General features: G+C 39.6%; 1 protein-coding gene across 8 annotated transcripts in view; it reads right to left on the bottom strand.

Moving 5' to 3' along the window:
* ARHGEF12 (Rho guanine nucleotide exchange factor 12) overlaps positions 1–21,510 on the bottom strand; it is an 82,060-nt gene that overhangs the window by 17,660 nt on the left and 42,890 nt on the right. For 6 of the 8 annotated variants that reach the window (XM_041125356.1, XM_041125358.1, XM_041125361.1 and 3 more), the window contains 25 exons: positions 20,366–20,464; positions 19,856–19,905; positions 18,966–19,023; positions 18,062–18,240; positions 17,397–17,474; positions 16,757–16,876; positions 15,979–16,113; positions 14,296–14,367; positions 13,401–13,493; positions 12,690–12,800; positions 12,175–12,273; positions 11,830–11,872; positions 11,317–11,422; positions 10,344–10,481; positions 9,832–9,864; positions 8,970–9,087; positions 7,762–7,867; positions 7,323–7,535; positions 6,777–6,906; positions 6,431–6,466; positions 5,640–5,794; positions 4,825–4,971; positions 3,941–4,026; positions 2,315–2,440; positions 1,391–1,505 (listed from right to left, as the gene is read on the bottom strand). In XM_041125356.1, the coding sequence (XP_040981290.1) occupies positions 1,391–1,505; positions 2,315–2,440; positions 3,941–4,026; positions 4,825–4,971; positions 5,640–5,794; positions 6,431–6,466; positions 6,777–6,906; positions 7,323–7,535; positions 7,762–7,867; positions 8,970–9,087; positions 9,832–9,864; positions 10,344–10,481; positions 11,317–11,422; positions 11,830–11,872; positions 12,175–12,273; positions 12,690–12,800; positions 13,401–13,493; positions 14,296–14,367; positions 15,979–16,113; positions 16,757–16,876; positions 17,397–17,474; positions 18,062–18,240; positions 18,966–19,023; positions 19,856–19,905; positions 20,366–20,464 (2,646 nt within the window). The remainder of the gene's footprint in view (positions 1–1,390; positions 1,506–2,314; positions 2,441–3,940; positions 4,027–4,824; positions 4,972–5,639; positions 5,795–6,430; positions 6,467–6,776; positions 6,907–7,322; positions 7,536–7,761; positions 7,868–8,969; positions 9,088–9,831; positions 9,865–10,343; positions 10,482–11,316; positions 11,423–11,829; positions 11,873–12,174; positions 12,274–12,689; positions 12,801–13,400; positions 13,494–14,295; positions 14,368–15,978; positions 16,114–16,756; positions 16,877–17,396; positions 17,475–18,061; positions 18,241–18,965; positions 19,024–19,855; positions 19,906–20,365; positions 20,465–21,510) is intronic. The other 2 variants (XM_041125355.1, XM_041125357.1) reach the window with 1 other exon arrangement.

Here is a 21,510-nt window from a genome sequence, read left to right as displayed (position 1 = left end):
AGGATTGATTTTAAAAAAAAAAAAAAAAAAAAAAAAAAAAAAACAAAACCACCCTTGGTTGGTAACAAGAAAACCTTGACCTTAAAAAAAAAAAATCAATTTGTTCTGCATTATCTCCTTTTTGTTCTCTTCTTAAAGAAACATGTTGATTTGCCATAAGCCTTAACACTACATGATTTTTGCTCAGGTTCTATAATACTAATACTTTCCTTTTTTTCTTCCTTGCTCGGAAGTATGCCCTATGTCTCTCCAAGCTTGTTTAAGCAATGGAATAACTTGATAGGTTTTTATTAGATTCTTCATTCTTTACATTTTTATGTTAGTAATGGACAATTAGGGATTTCTGTTATTGAAGATCTTATTCTTTTTCTCTCTCAAATGCATCTACATGGAAACTGGAATTCACATAAATGTGTTTTTTCTTAAAAGTTTGATTTAGCTATCTTAATGTCCTGAATTCAAGGAAAAAAAAAAAAATGTTTCTCAGACCATATTTATTATTGAAAACCAATTTATTGAAACAGAGTATCATCTTTAGTGATTGAGTTCTTTCTCGTTATTTCCTTGTTCAAGACTGTAGAAATGAGTTAAATGTATCTAGAAAATTACAGAAAGAACAGGCATGCTAATGACTATTCAAAGCAATAGCACAAATGCAACTTGCCTTTCAGTAAGTTCCTAAAGATTTGGTTGCTAAGAGCATGTAATAAGGAAGTTACATGATACCCGCTCCTTTTCCTCTGTTTCTTTTTCTTCTGAATGTAATTCTAGCTGTTGACATTATCACATACTCTTACACAATCATAAATATAAGGATGTAAACAAAATCTTTTCTTCACTTCTGTTTGGTTGTCATAATAATTAAAAACCGTTAATAACAATAATAGCGTAAAACTAAGAAACAGGCTAGGAATTGGGACGGTGGAGAAGAGAGAGTCAGGAATTCCTGGTTTCCTTCTTCAAAAACAAATAGCTAATCAAATTATTTTGCCAGTAACCTTCATAAGCAGAGTGGTTCGGTTTATCTTCAAAATTTCAGCATTCCTCTCCCTTAACTTTTAAAACTACATTTAAATTATTATATTGCACTCTACATGCACTACAACCCAATGCAGACTGTCATGACTGTCATTCACTTATTTCACGTTGAATTTTTTTTTCCCCCCCTAAGAAGAAAAATGAAGTTAATTTAGAAACAAAGACTGAGGGGTTTTTTTTTTTTAATCTTTTTTTTTTAACCTGCCCTCCCGTATGGAAGGCAGCAGCAAGGTCACAATGAAAACAGATAGTGACCCATAAAATTGAACTGTTCTTCAACATATGCTTTGAAATCACATTTGCCTAGTAAACCTGCTGAGATGCATACACAAATCCTAAAGGAAAGGTTTACCTGTGTACTTAGCAATGTTATCCAGCAGAAGGGGGTACTTAGTCAACCTCTGCATCTCTGTGGGAATGATATCCTTCAGCTGCAACCGGCGACACAGTGGATTACTCTCAGCATCCTAAATTTAAACAGCACAATAACTACATTTGTCATTTTTATTAAGGCTATAATTACCTGAACGTGTAACATCTATTCATCACATAAACGTCTATTACTTCACTTTCCAGTAATTAAATACAAGACAAGAAATGCCAAGATCTATCATTCAGACAACACGTCCCCCCTCCATTTGCAATTACATATAGGAAAGGCTCATCACAAAAGTAGTGGCTTCCTTCCCTCATTACTTCACAGAGGCCTGCTACCATCTCCAATCAATCTCAGTCACCGCCATACAGAGAAGACATCAGTTTAGGCTTTCACACTATAGCAAAACTGCAGTACATTTTTCAATACAACCTCAACCCTTGTATTACTGGAGTTCTTCCCAGCCTATGGTAATGAAGATAATGTTCTCTCCTCCAAATGCCACATGTATTCAAGCCCTTTTCCTGGCAGGCAGAATAGGTGTACATCATCTGTCTTCTGACCATGGCATGCATCAAAATTGCACTACTATACGCAGTTTTCCCCACGGAAGTACTCACTCTTGGGAAACAGCCACCTCAGGTGAGATGCCATCTCCTGCGTGGGACAGCATGTGCTTTCCTGCATTCTATCAGGACATTCTGTGTTCCCCAAAATTAAAGGTTCCTCCCTCCAGAAATGATTAGCATAGATAAATACAGTATTGGAAATGATCCCAATCTGAAGACAATGTTATGACATGATGTCATTAATTATAACAACTTTATCTACAACCATTCATTATGCTATGCTGGCACCAGCCACATCCTCAGACAGCTCAAACCCTTGCATAAAATTCACCTGCACAAAAGTCTGGAAGCGAGAGTCCTTCTTCTGGCGTGACTTGATGACCTCTAGAGCAAAGGGCTGGTTACTGCAGAAAGTGGCAGTTGCATGTTTCAGCTTCTCCTCTGCTGGTCCACTAAACTGTGCCAGAAAGCCAAGAGAGCCAAATTTAGGTAGACAAGTTCAGCATGTGCCATTTTCAACAGACATATAGCCATGCAGCAGAACTGGTCTCGCCAGGGAAGAAAGAAATTACTGGCAAAATATGAGAAGTGATTTGCATCCTGTTTTTAAGGCCTTGTCTTCCCAGTCTACTGAGGAACCCCTTTACATCTCAAACTCTACAGTTCTCCTGTCTCCAGCCCTAGCACATCCAATCCCTTCCATAAATGCACTGCTGATTCAGAGGGAGAATACAGTGCCATGTCTCCACTGTCAGCCATAAGGACAGCGGAAAAAACTCTACTCAGATGAACGACAAGGGATTATTTACCAGACCGTTGGTCAGCAAAGCCAAGACTAAAGGTCATCTTGTTTCTCAGGGGCACCCATGCTTAAACACCAGAATATAACGTAACATATTACTTCCTAAACAAAAGTATTAGAAAAACACAGCTAGGGGAAACGATAGCCATGAGCAGGGCTGAGAAATGTGCTGCAGATGACAGATGGTTAATCTGTTACCGCAACTGCAACTCTTCCCATTCCTGCTAGCCAGTCTGTGATGCAGCGTAGTAACTCCTGAAAATACTCACTCTGGAGAATGAGATCCTGCGGTTTTTTGTTTTAGCCACTTAGCCAGAACACTACGCAAGGGCATATAACTATTAGCTTAAGGTCTAGCTTGCTCTAGCAGGTATTTTTCTTGCTTTTTCATAATACACAGGAGAACTGAAAGGGTTGGAGGTGTTTCTTTACCAGCCACATCTGATTTTCATTTTTGTCTTTTTTTTCTGGAATACTAGACGAACAGTGGGATATTTAAAAAAAAAAAAAAACCAAAAAAAAAAACCACAAGAGACTTCTGCATGACAAGCTGAAAAGAATAAGCAGATCAATCTTCAATCCTAAATTAAGTAGGCTTGAAAACAAACAACAAACTGGGAGATTCCTAAGAGAGAATTTAGGGTTTTTTTAAAGAATCTACATCACTCCTGCTCCTGTCATTTGGAACTCAGAAAGGAAGCCTGCAACAGTGCTACACATTTGAAAAGGTTCAGCCACGTAATTTCTAGGATTGGAAACCAGTATTTTTAACTATCTTAACTGCACCACAGGCAACACAAGACTTATATTTCAGTGTTACTGAAATAAATTGTGCTATTTTATTTTTCAAAATCCTACTCTCACCTTTATGTCTCCAAAACTACCTTTATACTCTACCCACACATCATAAGAATTATTTTTTCTTCCTTAAATTACCATTATCTCTATCCAAATTAAAATCCTATGAGTTCTTCCTGCTTTCCTTCAACCCTCCTTCTCTAGCTCTGTGTTGGCTCCACAGAAATGACAACTCTAAGACCTTCAGTTAGAAGGTCATAATTCCTATTAGCTGGGAATTACCTTCACTAACCTCTGGCTCTTTGTCATTCTATGAAAGATTATTTTCAAGTACAAGAAAGCAAAAAAGGATTTTACCCAGGAAAGCAAGTCTTCCCCAATTTGGCCAATAACAAAACTCTCATTCCTTTTTCGGACAGCTTTCATCTGATCGTTCAATGCAACTTAAAAAAAAAAAAAAAAAAAAAGTTTCATTAGTACTGCTCAAACTGTTTGCTTAATTTTCAGCATTTATTTTAAAACAAAAGCTACTTTAGGAAAAGAGTAGATTTGCAATAATTTCAATTAAATTAAAAAAAAAAAGTATCCTGCAACATAATAAATCCAGCAGAATATCTAAGAAAATGTTATATAACTCCTTTACGCTTAGGTCTCACCTGTCTTCAAATGACCCCTAAGAACCTTTCCGGTCTTATCTTTTCTGAGGCTCAGTATCACTGCCCTTTGAAAAACACAGCAATAATGTAGAACACACTTCAAGCCGCCTGCATAAAATTATACAAGTGATTATTCAGCGGCAGAGCTGAAATTCTGATTCTGAACAGTACTTTCTCTAAACAAGTAGGAAGGGCCACCTTTCAAAACCACCTGCAAGACACCATTCTTTCCACATTTGTTTTCACATTCTCTTCAACAACAGTTGTAATGTTTTGAAAGTTGACCCATAAAGACCAGTCATCAAAGCATTGCTCCTTGTGTCAAAGCATGAATCAGCACAAGAGAGTCTGCGCACACAGATAAGAAAAAGCAAGTATCTGAAACACTGGACACATGCATTCTTTATCAAAATATCTCTGTAAAACAGAAATGGAAAAACTGTGCAAATGGAAGAACAGCTGTAGTATTCTTTTTCACCTGAAGTGTTGTACAAGGTTGCCTCTTGTTTCAGGTCACTTTCAGATATTTGTATCCAGAATTTCAGCTGAGACTACAAAGCTGAAAGGCACCTCAGCTGCTCTTACCATGAAGCCCAAGGATATCCTCCAGATTCGAAAAGATTTTCCGTTTGTCACTGGAGTTCAGGATCCCTTCCCGGGTGACACGCTGGTAGAAGACATTATGCAGAACCTTCAGCGTGCGGACATGAGCTCTCTCGGTGTAAAACAATTCTGAAGAGAGAGGGGAAAGCAGGACTGTAACTATCTACTTAAAAAGGTGTGGCAATGTGGATCCAAATGTGAAGCAAACGGAAGTCAGAAGTATGAACTTACAGAATTCTCCCTCATCAACACCTCCCTTGCTGGCCCATATCCCAGCTTGCTCCAGAATGGAGCCATGCTCTGCTGCATTTCTATGTTTGAGTGAACAGAGAAGCCAATTGATTTGTGACCCGTAATTTACTCCAAACAAACAGTGAGCTCTTAGCAGCTCATATAGCCACACAGAGTGTTCTGCAGGATTGTAAGATCTGAAATTGATACGAAGCTTTGAAGATGAAGTTTGGTAGTAGCTTTCCATTTGCATCATGTGCTTTCCAATGGTCTAGACAGTGCCTCTTGCTTTCTTTTACAGAACGTGATATTGCAAACTGGCCTTTCAGTGTCAAACCACTTAATATTGTTTATTTCTTCTCCAAGGACTGGATCAGTTTCATCTCATGATATTTTTCAGTAACAAGTACAAGTTTCACACACATGAACTCTGCAAATCAGAAGTAATACATGGCCACTACTTTGAGTAGATCAGTGAAGAAAGACCTAGTTTTAAGAACTTCAGAGCTCCAGAGGACAGGTTTCAACTTTGTGCTTAGTGAGCTAGGAAAAAACATCCATCTCACCATTAATCACTTCTTGGCGCTTGATTTCATAGGGTTTCAGCCCCATCAACACTTCTCGGCTCACAAGTTGCTGCCAGTTGGGAGGGTCCATGTCCATGTCAAAATCATATAGCTCATCTTCACTTTGTACATCTGTGAAACCAACACTGTCCATCCTAACATGAAAAAATATGTCAGATACTTCCCCTTTTAGGCACAGATGTAAGGGAGAAAGAAGAGAAAATCTAAGTATTTGTATCTCAGTTGTAAAGCATTATGAATATGCTCTCCGTAACAGCTGGAGGCTGTTAGATATCTGAACCTATAGGCACATTTTCTAATTTTGCCCTTTACAGAACAACTAAGAGAAAGTATCTGTTCTTACAGTATTTCCATAACCCTCCTTTTAATGATACAGATAAAATAATTTGAAGTCAAATATCAAGCTGGTGAAAGGGCAGGATACAATTTCTTTCCTCCATCTATCTGCAGACACAGAGCTAACAGCAATACACAGATTTAAAAAGAAAATGTGGAAATCTCAACTCCCTAACCCATCAATTCAAATCAGTAGATACAACAATCACTATATTTCACGCATAGATCAAAGGGCTTATCTGCATATGATTCACTCCACCTGTCCTATATACAGATGCCAGTGTCTCATTTCTTATATGCGTTATTTAAGAAAAGGAAAGATCATGCAGACAATTGTACTGGCTCAGAACAATGAACACTACTGCATTCTACTTCATAACCTATTAAAATCTAAACAAATTCAGTGAAGTTCAAACATTTATAAGCATACTCACTTGCGAAAAGGCTTTGGTGTTCCCATGTCAACCATTCTGCAAAGAACGAAAGAAATTATTAGGGAAGCTTATGCAAGAATTTCACCCTAATCAGACATTCAGCATAACTTCAGAGCAAAGGCCTAACCTCCCAACTAGAACATTTTGTCCATATGTCAGCCTCACCCTCCTGATACACAGTAGTTTTCTAGTACTACCATAGTAGCAGACACAGACCAGCATTTCCTACTTCTACCAATAATGTTTAATAAAATGATGTCACTAATAGTTTTATGGACGAAGCTTCAACAGCCATTGTCACATTAACTCTCTTCCAAGGCTTAAGCAACCAGGGCACCATAGTTACCTCTCTGATTCTCCCTCTTCCTCCTGCAAGTTTTCCAAAGGAGATGGGAATTCAAAGGTATTATTAGGTGTGCGGGGTGTGCCATCCATACAGTCATTAGCAGGTGGAGCTTCTCCAGTCTGCTTCAAACCTAGACAGAGACCGTACCAAATTAGAGTACATATGAGAACTTCACAGCCTCATTTCAGCTTAGAGTTGGAGGAACTGAATTCCTAGGTCGGTAAGAAAAATCTCAAGTGACAAATGTTTCCAGATGACACTGACTTGTGCTTACAAAAGCAGGCGCTTGAGACTGGGTTTTTTTCCCTGTTAGATGATCCAATGCCACAGTGATAGAACCCACGTAACAACAATTTCTGGCTGTGATAAGATTTCCTAATTTGAACCAAAGACTAACTCAGAAAAGATGACTAAGGCGAGGAAGATCATGTCTAATGACATAAAAACATTTCCTAATTTGTCAAGTTTGTTGCATCAGAACTGTGCTTTGCATATCCCATTCACAACACAATCTTTAATCATTCCTCTTTGCTAGTATCATCCTACCTGTTTCGTTGTCCTTGCTTCCCTCTGGAGAGGAAAAGGGACCCATTGCCAAAGGAGACATCGGGTTGGCAGCTGGGTATGGCACATCTGTTCCATCACTGGAGGACCCACTCTGGCGCATCTTGCTAGAATCTGCTGGCTCTGGGCTAACAGAAGATGCTGTAGGTAAGTGCTTTGGGTGGCGGGGCTTCTGCATTTCCATGGCTCTGCCAACTAAACAAACATAGAGCAATTATATTGCTGAAAAAGCTTTTACCTGTTTTCAGCAATGCAGAGAGGAAGCACTTCAGGACAAAATTAGGTTTGTGTGTCTTCAAAAACATGTTTTAAAATCAAGAAGTTTACTGAGTATTCTTAGCACGGATTTTTAAAAGACAGCAAAGACTATCTGGCTTTCAAACTAATAGTTAGGGAACATATACTTCCTTATCTGACATACTTGCACTGCTATCATGTCGACTCGGTCTCCTTGGTGGGCCCAGAATATTAGGAAAGCCTCTTCTCTTTCCTTTTTCCTCTCCTTCTTTCTCTTTCTTGATACTTTGCTGCCGTTAACATACAAAAAAAAAAAAAAAAAAATGCAAAGCAAACAGATCACTCATTTCTTCAAATTCAGTTATTTACTGAGATATTGACTAATTCTTTAAAACTGCAGGAGTTTGGTACAAGAGAATTTTATTTCTAACAAGTTATTGAGAGGTCAACATCCTGCAGCATCAGAGGCAAAGACAGCCTACAGACAGACTATGAGGTGTGCATAACAGGGTTAGCAGCAGGGAGACACACATCTGTTATAAGCAAAAACTCACACACCCTGGTTTTTACTTAGCAGGAGCTAGAAATCACTCTCCTCCCTAGGGTAAGAGACCAATTTACAGCGACCAGTAGCACCTTGCTTCGCTAAGGCACATCATCTTGTGACTCCAAACCTCCACAAGCATACAGACTCTAATCTGGGAGAGAGAAATACAACTTATCTTACCACTTCAGAAAGGTTGCGAACGCTTGATCTAACCTTTTCACACTGTCAGTGCAGAACTGCTCATAACAGTCTTGACATTTCAAAGGAAGCTGGAATGCTGATGAAAATAAGTAGCTACTGTGACCAGATACACCCCCATATGTGGGAGACGACTGAACACACCCACAGAGATGGAGTTTTGGTGGAAAAATTCATTATATAACTGGGGTAGTGTGGGAGGCAGGAAGAGTACCTTTCCTGCATCATGAAGCATGAGTTTTTGGGCAAGGTTTGCAAGAAGAAAACTAAAGTATACAGGCCAACAGCCTGATTAGCCTTAATGAGATCCTCAAGTGATTCAAGATTGTATTGTATGAAACATTTCTCACCCAGAGTTTTAATAAGGCTAGAACTGTGAAAAACAAGCAGTTAGAATTCAGGCACACAGATAAAGGAAGAAAGAAGGCAACTCATTTCTAATTCACGTGTCTGAAAACATATGTAGAACCCAATTTCAACTGTTAGGTTTTCTGTGCAGCTCAGTAATCCCAGATCCTCTTGATACTGCAATAAAGACTGTAAAATCATACCAACTTCAAATGTGTCGTGCAAAAGTGGAATCTGAATTCTAATGATGCACCCATGCTGGGCAGCTTTAAACAAATGCACTCTGGCCACAGCACTACTACCTTGATCTTTGGCAAGAAACCAATACGGCCACGCTTCTGCTCCAGGTTCCGAGGTTCTTTAACTTTGACTCCCAGGTGTTTCATGTAAGTAAGAATCACATACTGCATTGTGGAACTGCCAAGTATATACAAAAAAAAAAGAAGATGGAGGATAAGGAGAAATGTATTGGGGAAAACATATTTTGTCAAGAAAATGAAAAAGGTCAAATGCAAAGGTTCTATTGAGAAATTAACCATTTTTAGATTAAAAGAACTTGGCATTTCTATTTTTTTAATATGAAATCCCACACACAACGGGACAGACTCAGCCAGTACCAGAATTTGCCCTCTTGTAAACAAAAGATGGAATATATAAAAAGTGTACCGGCTTAGGAGGTAAAAACAGAATTTTGAGAATTACATAGAGGGTCCTAAAATGATAAACTAAATACATATTTGAAGTCACATTATAGTTTTGAGTTATGGTAAGAATAAGTAACAGTAAAAGGTATGGTTGTTGTAAAGAGTCTAGTAAAAGCTACCCAGACAGTTGAATACATACAAACTGAACAAGGCAAGTCACATAAAGAAAATAAATGTTAGACCAGATGGAAACCGGTACAAAACAAAACCAAAAGAAACATGAACTCTCAGCAACAGTAACTTTTTCAGATCTGAAACAGAGGCAATGAACTTCAGAATAAGAAGAGGTTGAGAGCAAGAGGTTGATGCTCTGAATTCAAATTAATTATGCCAGGGGATTTAGAAAATTAATTTCTGGCTAGAGCCAGCAGAGGGCTGTCTTGTTCTGCTCAGCAGAACACAAGAGCCAGCACTGGGGTTCTTACTTCACAGACTAAGCCCACACAACTTCCATTACCTCTTGTCTTCTTCCAACGGCTGAGATGTCATCCTAAAAACAAGAAAGACTTTTAAAAAGAAACTCGAAAACCAATTAACACCCAGTCATATCAACCACAGCAACAGCAGTTGTGTTAGGAAGTCCCAGGGAGGGGGAAAAAAAGTAAACAAAAATGAAGGTTCAGCTGGGAAAACTAGATTCAGCTCACATTAAAAGAAAAAAATAGGTTCTGAACCTATAAGTTTCTACAACCCAAAAAAAGGACTCTGATCTAATAATGTACAAGCTGACAACAAGCGCATTAACTCTGCTATTTGAACAGTAGCCTCCTTGAAAAGATATATGGACTTTACCTAACTATTAGCTTACTTTTGGCTATCGTTATTCAAACATACATTGATAGCAAACAGGGGAAGCAATGTAAACATAGTGATTTCAGATTGCTTCTAGTTCCTAATTCCTTGCTCTGCTGTTGTCAGGTTCAGAGTAGAATCTTTTTTACCCCCCCAGTTATACTTGCTGTTACTCACAAGACTTCCTCAATTTTAGCAATAATCTGCTCTGCACATGCTCTTTCCTTCTCCACTGCATTCCGGTCACGAACCCTTTCTGCATCCAGCTTGGTTAGCTCTCCTTCTGCCAGGGTCAATCCCATACTACGTTTCTGCCTAAAAAATGGGGAGAGGGAAGCATCACTTGAAATTGAATACTGACCTGTAACAAGGAAAAGCAACCTCTTGACATTCAGAATGTCAAACAGGTTTCATTATTGGTTTCTGTATGAAAATGGAGAAGCCATGACATTTCTCCATAACATTTGCACTCACTGTAAAACATAGCTAAGATAGCCTTTGGAGGGATAAAGTTGTATGATATTTATCAAGATAGGCAGCCATTGCAAGGGTCAAGAAAAAGTAGTTACTCTTTTTGCAGCATCCCAGGTTGTGTATTTGAAGCACATACTTGAATAGAGACATTTTTAGGTAGAAGTCCATTATTGAACACTTGTCTTGGTGTAATGTCTCATGTTGGCACAGAGCTCTTATGACTCCACATGAAAGGGAATATTAATTATCAAGTTCTACTAAATGCCCATGACAGCTTTCTACAGTGGATTATTCTGTGCCCAAAGGGGAGAGAGAAGGAAAAAAGGACCAAAAAAAAAAAAAAAAAAGATAGAAGCTGATTATAAACACAATTAGTAAGAAGGATTTATATTCACATCACCTAAGTAAAAATATGCTGAAATTGCCTCAAATAGCTTCAAGGAATGAAGAATCCAAGTTCTAAAATTGATCTTGCAACTGGTAACTTGCAACACAGTGTCAAAGAACACTCAAGGATTGATCACAGGGTGACCCTGGAGGCCCTCTCCAGTGGTATCTTCCTATTCAGTCCAAGATGAATTACTATGTCGCTCAAGTTTGGACTTCCCCTGTGTTGGACATGTTGACTGAGGGTAGGTATGAATTAAACAAAAACTACACAGACAACTGTTGTTACCTGAAATCCTCCAGATTCCTTTGAACTTCTGGACAGACTTTATCTTGCATAGTTTGTATAAACTGGCGATGAAGCTCTTCAGGAAGGAGTTCTGGCCTTCGTCTGTCTGTAAGTCAGAAGAGAAAAGTTAATAGATTATTCTTTTGAGAACAGTCCTCTCCACCTTAGAATAAAGTCACTCACGTATACTTTAACCCACCCTAGAGTACCCTTTTGCCTTTCACTTGCTGATAATACCAACTTCAGTGCATTAAGTGTAAGCAGCTTTGGTCACATCCACTATCATACTAAAAAATGTACATGCCAATGTGGCCAATGCTTCCCACCACTTATGCATGTATCAGAGCACACATTATGCCCTCCCCAAGAAACATAAGAAGTATTTATTTGTCTCTCCCTGTAACACGTAACACATATGTTTGAAGTAACCCCAAGTGCATTTCAGAAACTTGCTTGGACTGCCTCAGACAGTAGAAACTGCAGAAATAGATACCCGAGGCAAGAGGACCCTACCTAGTTCTAAGGAGATTTCATCTGGAACTTGAACTTTTAGATTCTGCAAAAGAAAAGAAAGGCTGGGAGAACATACACAACAAACACCACCCCAATAATGCTTACATATCACAAAATTATTTCTCCTATTAGGCAACACATTCACCATGATTCATTGTGTTACCAGGCATCTGAGGCTATCCACCATTCCTTTTGCCATATTCACTGGTAACACTTAAACAAAAAAACTGTATATTTTGAAGGACTTAAATAACTCCTTCGGTTTTTCCAGTTCAGGAGAGTGGAGAAAAGTAAAAGCCAACTTGCTAGATATGCTTGAAAATGAGAGAAATGACTGGAACCTACTGCAGCTCGGTCCAAGAAGAACTGGTAAAACTCAAGGAAGACACGCCGAGTCTCTTTGGAGTTGGTCTGCTTGTACAAGTCTGTGTAAAGGTAGCACAACTGTGGGAAATAGGAGGGGAAGAAATTAAGTGATACCATGAGAACTCTTCTAACATCCCTAAGTCCAAGTTTCCTTTAAAATATTTCATGGAATTCAGCATTGCTGGATTGAAACTCTGGGGGGAGAGGGGAGAGACCTTCCCCATACACAAATAATCTCACCACCTTAGGGTGGAATGAAGTGCTTTCAAGAGCTAAATACATTTAGCTGTTTACAAATAAGTAAGGGAGAAACAGTTCTCTTCATGCTTCTCTTCATTTATCGGAAATACTCTTGTGCCTACACAGGATCTGCATTTCTCTCCTTGCCAATCCAGCTATGTCACTGACAGTGCTACACAAGAACAAGGAGATCCTGATACACTCTGGTTAAGACTACCAATATGGGCCAGGGAAACAGTTCCAGAACTTCTTACCAATGCTGCAGGGTCAAACTGGGACACCACATGATGCAGAAGAACAGCCAGGTGAGCTGGGCGAGATTTCAGGAGCTCAATGTTTTGGAAACAGCTGCATTGTCCGTTAATCTGTAGAGATACATGGAAACTATTTGAATAATTCAAGACAGCTACTGTGAGAAAAACCAAGAAGCTTTGTTCCAACACCTTAGCTCCTTGTTTGTTTAATTGAAATAAAACCTGATCAGAACCTTTGCAATGCCATTCTAACATCCCAGGAAGAGCTTACAACAGGAGCACTTCTTTTAAATACTCTCCTGAACACTGAGTACAATATATAATTCAGAGCAAAGGACAGCTAAAATAACTCAGAATAAATATGTCAAAAACCATGGCAGCTATACTGCTGTGACAGTAATGCAGAACTTCGTAGAAACTGAATAAGCAAAAGAAAATGAAACAAGGCAAATTAACTTCTAGAAAGCTTGAAGTTATGAGGAGAAAGAAAGAGTAACAGAAAGAATCAAAGATGGCATATTGTCATAAACTCTCCAAATGTCTTTACTTGGCCAGATCAGCAGTAACAGGAACCACATTCTCTAATTCTTAATTCACCACAAAGAACTGCTCAATAAAAACAAGTCATGGAGAACTTGTAGTTTAGACACAGAGGAACAGAGTTTTGGTCGAGGGGGAAAAGGGGTGGCTGAGGCTAAAAGTCATTCCCACCTGCTCCTGTTCAGTGTCAAAGTCATCATCCTCTGCTCCAATGATCTGAGGCCCCACGCGGGATAAAGGACTTCCAACACTGGACTGGGAATCCTGGGGTGAGTCGGAAGCGAGGAAAGAGAAGGGGAAGGAAGGGAAGGAAGAAATGTACAGTGCTATTACTCTCTTGGCACAGTAAACATTCTTTACCAAGTTAGAGACGTTACTATCATTTTTATTTTCCTTCTCAAAACTCAGTGGAAACCCATGTGTCTTTACTCAACCTTGTCCAAGTCTGCAGTTACGAGATCCCCTTACAAATGCTTCTCCCAAGTTGCAAGCGTTCAGAAACATTAAATCAGATGATTCAAAACCAACTGCATCATCTACAGACATGAGCACATGTGCATGTGGCACATGACAAACGCCATCTTAGTACAAATGAAGAAATATGACTTTGGAAAGTCAAGCAGATGAGGAAAAAAATACTTCAGAAGTCATCTTAAGGAAGATAATACTACATTCAGATAGGTATGCACTTCCTACTATATTCCACTTTTACCTACTCTTGAGGCTATCCGTGATAACGCCAGCCTCATAATGACTAAATATCCTAAAGAAAAGATTGTTTCATCTACTGCTGGACTCAAGGAATTAAATATGTACAACTGCACTACGAATTTTAGGTCCAGCTGTTTTACTGCTGAGTATATATTTCTCGCCTCTAAATGGGCCTGCTCTTAAGCTCCATAAACATTTACTCAGCCAATTGACTTCCCCTGCGCAATTTTAATTGCATTTTGTTTTCTAAAGCAAAGTTTATGCATGCTCCATCTAGAAAGTGGGGGGAAAACAGCAAGGTTTTAATGGGCCCATTACAGAAGACGCTGTTGAGACACTTGTGTTTTATACTCACAGTATCTTGAACCTCAGTCTTTTCTGGGCTCTCATCTGGATAAATCCGCTCCTTCAAGCCACTGCGAGGACTCTGGGAAAGAAGGAAGTTCAGTTCTGGTAAGTACCAGCAAATCCAGGAAAACGAGAACTGCACAGTAAGTTTTTCAGCCGCAACAGCCAAAACTTCTCCTTTCTCACAGACTGAGCTGTTCAACAGCTGAGGTATGAACAACCAAACTACAATGTGTGACTTAGATGCACAATTTTAAAAAAAAAAAAAAAACCCACAACCAAAACCCAACCGAACGCAGAAGCAGTTTCAGTAAGAAAGCTAGTGACATTGAATGAGAGCAGAGCTGTAAAATCTACTAGTGCACCTGTCCTTAGCTTTCTCTTAGCTCTGTCCACCTCTTCTGACAGTTTATGTAGTACCCATGTTGCTAGCTTTCTGACTAGGCCCTTTTCTCAACATCCCCTCTGAAAATGGGGCTCCCAGCAATGGGGTCAGTAAGCCGGGTGTAGTCTCACCAGTGCCCAGCAGAAGGGGCTACTAACTTCCCTCCACCTGCTGGCAATCCTCTTTTTCATATAGCCCAGTAGACACTTGGCTTTATTTGCAAAAAGCATGTGCTGTTGGCTCATCTTCAGTAAAAGATGTGTCCACAATAACACCCTGGTCTTTTCAGCTAGGCTACTACTCAGCCTGTTGGTTTCCAGCCTGTATTGATGCATGGAGTTATTTCACCCCAGCTGTAGAACTCTGGACTTCTTGTTAAACTTCAAGACATTTCTTTCACCCCCAATCCTTAAGTTTCTCAGGGTCGCTTTGGATTGAAAAGCTTGAATGTTTAGTGTGTCAATCACCTCCAGTGATCAAACACCATCCACAATACTGACAGGATTAAGCTTATCAGGAAGATAGCTATGAATTTTGTTCTGCATTTATTCTATACAAACATGAGGGATATTTAGTCAGATTTGGAGTTGGAGGAGGAATGTTTTAAAATAGAGTCATATATGTTCACATTTTGGAGGCATATCTGACCCACCTTCGTTTCACTCCCAACTGTTAGTACAAATTTAGCTCCCACAACAAACTTAGGCCGACACCCAAGTACAGAGTCTCAATTCCTCTGCACTAATTAGATAGTGACTTAATTAAGGATTAGGTGCTAAGGCATTCCAATAGAGAGACCATACAAGCACACAGATTGATAACTAATGAGTGAACAGACTAAGAGCGTTTACTGTTGGTAATAATTGAAGCTTATTTGGTAGAAGCAAGGCTCCTCCGCACTTTCATGGCAATTTGCCCACTGACTGGATTCTGAGTCACAGCTACTGCAATTGGAACATTACCATACCCTTAAAAGATGCTCTAATTGGCATCTCTGAGTTCTGAGAAAGATGCTGGCATCCATCTTTCTTTGCCTGGTCACAGGGATTGTGCCAGGAAAATCTAATCCTGGATAAAAACCCAAAACCCACACTATTTCTTCCCCCATCCCTAACTGAAGTCCAATATAGTATGTTTCCTCAGGGAAATATTTTTGGTGTGTACTGAGAAGCCTATTCTAGCAATACATAGTGTTACAGAGCACATATATATGATACACAGGACAACACAAACATGAAGAGTCTCCACAAGAAAATCAAGTCCAAAAAGTATAGAAGCAAAGACATGGAGCTGTTCAAGACTCACATCAGCGATGTCACTGTTTGGTCGGGAGGGGCTGTCACCACTGTAATCCAGTTTGCTCACACAATCCCCACTCTCTGACTCTGCTTCACTGATCTGCAGCGATTCTGTCACAGACCTGGAGGACAAGACTCCGTCCTAAAAAGATAAAGTGAGTTGGGAGGGGAGACAGCACAGAGCAAGTAGAATATTTCAAGAAACAATCCTTAAACATTAGCTGTTTCAAAACCCAGTTAGTTCACATTATTTATAAAACTTTCTTCATGTATCTAGAAAAGGCTACAATGTTTTTCTAAGAGAAGACAACAGAAAAACACACCAAGTTTTCAGAACTTATTATATTATATTAACATTATAAGCAGAGGGAAAAGGGGAAAAATAATACCACCTACTTTCTTTTTTTCCCCAAAAGCAAAAGCAAAGCTGTTTCAAGCTTCCAGTTATTCATTCTCGACTGTAAGAATGACTTCGCAGGTTTCTTTTAAGTTGTATTGACAGACAGACTAATAAACACATCATAGTTTGCACTTACTGTTTTAAAAGGAGTTTTTCACAGATGATTTGAATATCCATTGTAATGTCTACTTCATATACTGACATTGCACTGTATAGCTTGACAGCCTCTGCAAGCCTAATTACAAGTCTCAACTCTAGAGGGTGCAATTTGCCTGTACAAGCACAAAAGAGCATGGCAGGGAACTCCTGCTTGCCCAGAATACTATCAACCCCGAAGAACTTTCACCTGGAACACACCACAGAGAAGCCTGACAGATTCTGTTACCTGAGCACAGCCTGTGGCTTTGGACAACTGCTCTTGCAGCTGAGGAATATGCTTCTTTGTTTCCTGTATCTCTTTGAGCAGTCGCGTGGTGGGTGATCGGCTATACTCTTCTTGCAGAGACTGAAAAATAATTTTATGAGCTTTCACTCAATATCTCCTCAATGTCAAAGCTTTGAACTACAACCTACTACTAATCTTCATTCCATTTACACATTTTAAATAATAAATAGCACATCGGCACACCTACCAAGTAGATGCTACAGAATGTCCATTTTATATAGCTCTCCTCTCTCTCATGTGCCATATGAAAATAAAACTCTAGAGATTTATTGAAATCTCTCAGTAAGAGTCAAAGATGCTTACTTGACCAAGGATTAGATCAGACTGATGGATATGTACATTTCCACTTAAGAAAGCTCCCACAAACTTTTTCTTACTCTGCCAAGGATTAAAAATTCAAAAGCTGGTAAGTAAGAGTGACTAGAGCTCTGGTGTTAGGCCGGTATATAGAAAAGCTAAGGTAAAACACAAGCTATGCAAGGGAATGTTGAAGATGCTGCTAAGTAGTGATTCAACAAGCAATATTTGTATTTACATCATACTTTCCTCCCCCCCTCTCAAACTCCTGCAACTCCAGTACCTGCAGCCGCTCCTGCTCCTTCTGTAGCATCTTTCTCAGAATCTCCACCTTCTGGTTGTGGACAATATTATTCTCCTCCTAGAAAACATGAAAAGATTAAGGGTCGGGTTTTTGGTGGAGCTGGGAAGAAATATAAGGAAAATGGATATGCCCACTTTTCATCTACTTCTTAAACATGGGCTCTGAAAAGCCCCACAAGAAGCAATTCAAGTTTCTAAATCTTATACTATGCATTCTTTCCTACTTTTGAACACAGCTATCAACAGTAAAAAAAACAAAAGACAGACCAGAAGTGTTTGCTTATTTGCTTTCCCTACTCTTCTTTGCCACATGCCTGCACACCTTAAAATCCACTTTTTAACAGAAGTTACAGCATGACTGGCTTGGACCAGACAACGTATGAACTCACATCATGCAAACTGCAGTGTATCTTAAAGACAACCTGTGAATAACCCCTCAACTGTATTTGTATTACCTCAGACGGGACTGGATGTTTTTACTTGCAAAATGTTTTTCCCCATGTGATTAAATGCCCACTGGGTGGCAGGATAAATATTCCAATTCCAATTTGTGCAAGCAGCACAAAACAATTCAAGAAAAAAATACGTGACTACATTTCTTCCACTGCTATGGTGGTTCTTTGGAAAGAGAGCTTTAAATCTTACCCCCATAAGCACTGGGCTAGTAATCCTTTCTGCATTTCCTGATGTGCCAGGTGAATGGGGAGATGTCATGATGGGAGACATATGCCCAAATGCTGCCAGATCCACTTCAGAATCAGCTAATGGAATCTGGGGCGACCCCGGTGGGCGCCCCTGAACAGTGAGAGCTACATAGGAACCCGCTGCAGGGAGAACAAGAACAATTCACATTTCAGACACACTTTCAGATTTCTATAGCTGCTGTTTCTCTGGTTGCCATCTCGCCCTAGAGACAAAACTTAGACCGTTCTTCACCCATCTGTTCTTCAAACCAGAGAACCTGAGAGCACTGTCAGCTCTGTTTTAGAGATGTCTGTTTAAATTTCAGGTAATCCAAAAACTGCTATGATAATCTGCCTTAATAAAAACATACAATCCAATTTCTAGTCTATCAGGTTGCATTTACAGTATACATATGCTCATGCCACTAAATCAACTGTGCTAGGGTGGAAGAAACCACTACCACTTTTCTTCCTTGTCCAAGAATATCAACCAAGACGACACTTCCTTTAGAAATGCCAGTACTTTGCAAGCATCATACAGTAATCTACATTAAGAGTGCCTGAATAGCTATGGTATTTGACATGGAATCAAAAGATGGGAACACACGTAGGCAAGGTTTGATGGTAACTTCAAACATCAAGCTAAGGAGAAACTGCAGAAGCATGTATCAGCTCAAGTCTGAGATTTCAAAACTAACCCAACTTCCTTTCAGCATTTCATACACACCCTTTATCTCTCAGCATGGGGCATGGTTAGACCTTCTCCTTGTCACCTAATACCTGAATCGGTCATTGGTCCTTTAAAATTATACCTTTCATGCTTTAAAGGAGCACAGTGACAAAAACAGTGACCTGCCTTTACTTACACTTGATCAGCTTTACCACCTCCAAATGGTTTGAGTGTGTTACAAGAGTGCCATTCACCTGGGGGTAGGGAGGAAGAGAAAGTTAACAGTGTTTAGCTACTGATTTCCAACCAAAGGTACCCACACACTACACAATAAGCACGTAGAATGAGGAACAGTATTTTCTTTCCCCCACCCCGATCTCCATTACTATGTCTTTCAAGACACTAACAGATAAACAATTTATCCTTCTAACAGTTTCTCAGTGAGCAGAGCTCTGCAAAAAGAAAACTATACACACATACCAAAGAAAACCAAGCAACCAACCAGGAAAAACAAAAAAAAGGCAATCCACTCTGACTGGGCAGAAAAAAAATTAGGGTAGCTAATTTAATTCACTAATTTAAATGCCTAGTTGAAGTTCCAGCTCTGTGTCAGTAACTGCTGTAGCACAACCATCATTTTGCAACAATAGTTCAGACAGCCTTTTTAGTTACTGACTTGATCTCTTAGTTGTTGAGACTAAAAGAGGACATGGATCTCAGGGCAGTTAGGTGAAAAACAATAATCCAAGAAGAATATTTATTTACAGGTACTTATTAATAACTCTCCATTCCTTCTCTCCCCTGCCACTTCTGTTTTTATTGTACATGTGATACTTGAGCCTTGTAGGATGCTGAACTCGCCCATAAAGTTCTGAAATGAGAGTGATCTCCACAACAAAATTAACATTCAGCAGTGGGCTTTCAGTGGTTACTGTTTCAGTATCCCCAGAACACTGAAACTTAGACCATTCGTCTATCCCACAGGCAAATGCAAACGTCACAGAAGACATATCAATAACATTCTTTCAGGGAAAGAGCTCATTTAATACAAAGGATCCACTTCTCTGATGATTTGAATGCCCTTACCTTGATAATTCTATCACCTGTTTGCACTCCAGCCCGCATGGCTGCTCCATCTAGAGAGGCAAGAAATCATTTAGTTCCAATTTCAATAGAACCATTCAAAGAGAAAATGGTTTAAGCACTTCAGTAGTTCCACACAAAGCTACTTCCTGCACTCATGCAGGCTTCCTCTGTCTCTATCAGATTAAAATATCTGAGTATCTAGAGCAGTTCTGTTCTCATTTTGCAGTGGACATATCAAGCCACAATCCCACCACATTTCAAGGAGTCATTTACTTCCTTTCAGACGCAACATGTCAGTTTCCAAATACATCAGACACTGAGGCAGCGATTTGCTGCATCCCAATGGTGCAATGCTCTTTGTCCTTGCGCATCTATTCCAAAGCTACAGCCATCCCACCTGTGAGGAAGGCATTTGGAGTTTTCTCCTCCAGCTCATACACATGTTTCTTTGATTCACATGAAAACCCTCTAGGCTGCTCTCTGGCTAGCACATTTAGCAAGTCTGCTTACCTTCTTTGACGGACTGCACGAAGACTGGATTGTCTCCGCTGACTGTCAGCCCAAATCCGTTTTCATCCCGTTGGATAACAACACACCGTTGAACAAGACCTGCATAAGAAATGTGGGGAAAGGGCAGAAGAAAGAGGAGAGAAATACAAAGAGACACATGCTAGGCATCAGTCCAAAACCTTATCCTCCTAGATAATCACAGAGCACTGAAAGAAACTGGTACAGCACAACAGAGGGAAAAATATATGAGAGACAGAAACAGGGCATCAGTCCAGAAACAGATAGGAATGTCAAGACAGGTCAAGCTTCTTGCTTTGGTTACACAAAACAGAGATATACAACAGCAGAGATGCAGACAGCTTTGACACATCAGACACAACTTGAGGTAAAAGCAGCTTTTAAAGAAGAGCAGCTATGTACATGAACCAATGAGCACAATTTCCCTTTGTCTGTATTAATAGTTCTTCAAAGTACAGTAGAGGGCTGTCATGTTCAGTACATATCAAAACCACCAAACAACTTCTACAATCTACTCTAAAAAGTAAGTCACAAATCTCTCAGACTAACATCAGCAGGTTGGACTAAAACAGATTCACTGATCAGTAGTTCTCCCAATTGTCAGCAAAAATCTCAACTCGGGGCACCTTCTGTTTCAGATGAGAATATCACACAGAACCAGAACAGCAGCAGTAAATGAAATACAAGCCATACTTGCTACACTGAACAAGACTTGTGAAATCAAGACCATGCTTCCCCCTGAGCTACTAAAGTACAGGGGCAAAATCCCAGGAGATGCAAGTTGGAATCTGTTCCTCCTTTAACTTGCTGTGTGACATCAAAGGCAACTTGTTTTGTTTCCCGGTGTTAGGATTATTCAGTATAATGTGAACATAAATACTGTTGCAGAGATAAATGTACTTAGTAGGTGCAGCATTTTGAAAAACTGAAATGTTGTATATGTCTATTGTTCACTTGAAAACAAAATAAGGGAAAAACAAAACAAAGCAATAGTCCTGGCATATTCATTGCAGAGCACTTTCCTAGGAGCATCTGCAAAAAGCCTACCACAATGGAGGTATCCAGAAAAGTGACTTTAGGAACTCTGCAAAATGCTTCACAGATGTTCTTTTATTTACCCAGCAGAA

This window comes from Aquila chrysaetos, chromosome 8 (assembly GCF_900496995.4).
Source record: "Aquila chrysaetos chrysaetos chromosome 8, bAquChr1.4, whole genome shotgun sequence".
NCBI lineage: Eukaryota > Metazoa > Chordata > Aves > Accipitriformes > Accipitridae > Aquila > Aquila chrysaetos.
Note: the sequence above shows the minus strand (reverse complement) of the source record. Positions and strands in the feature narration are given on the sequence as shown.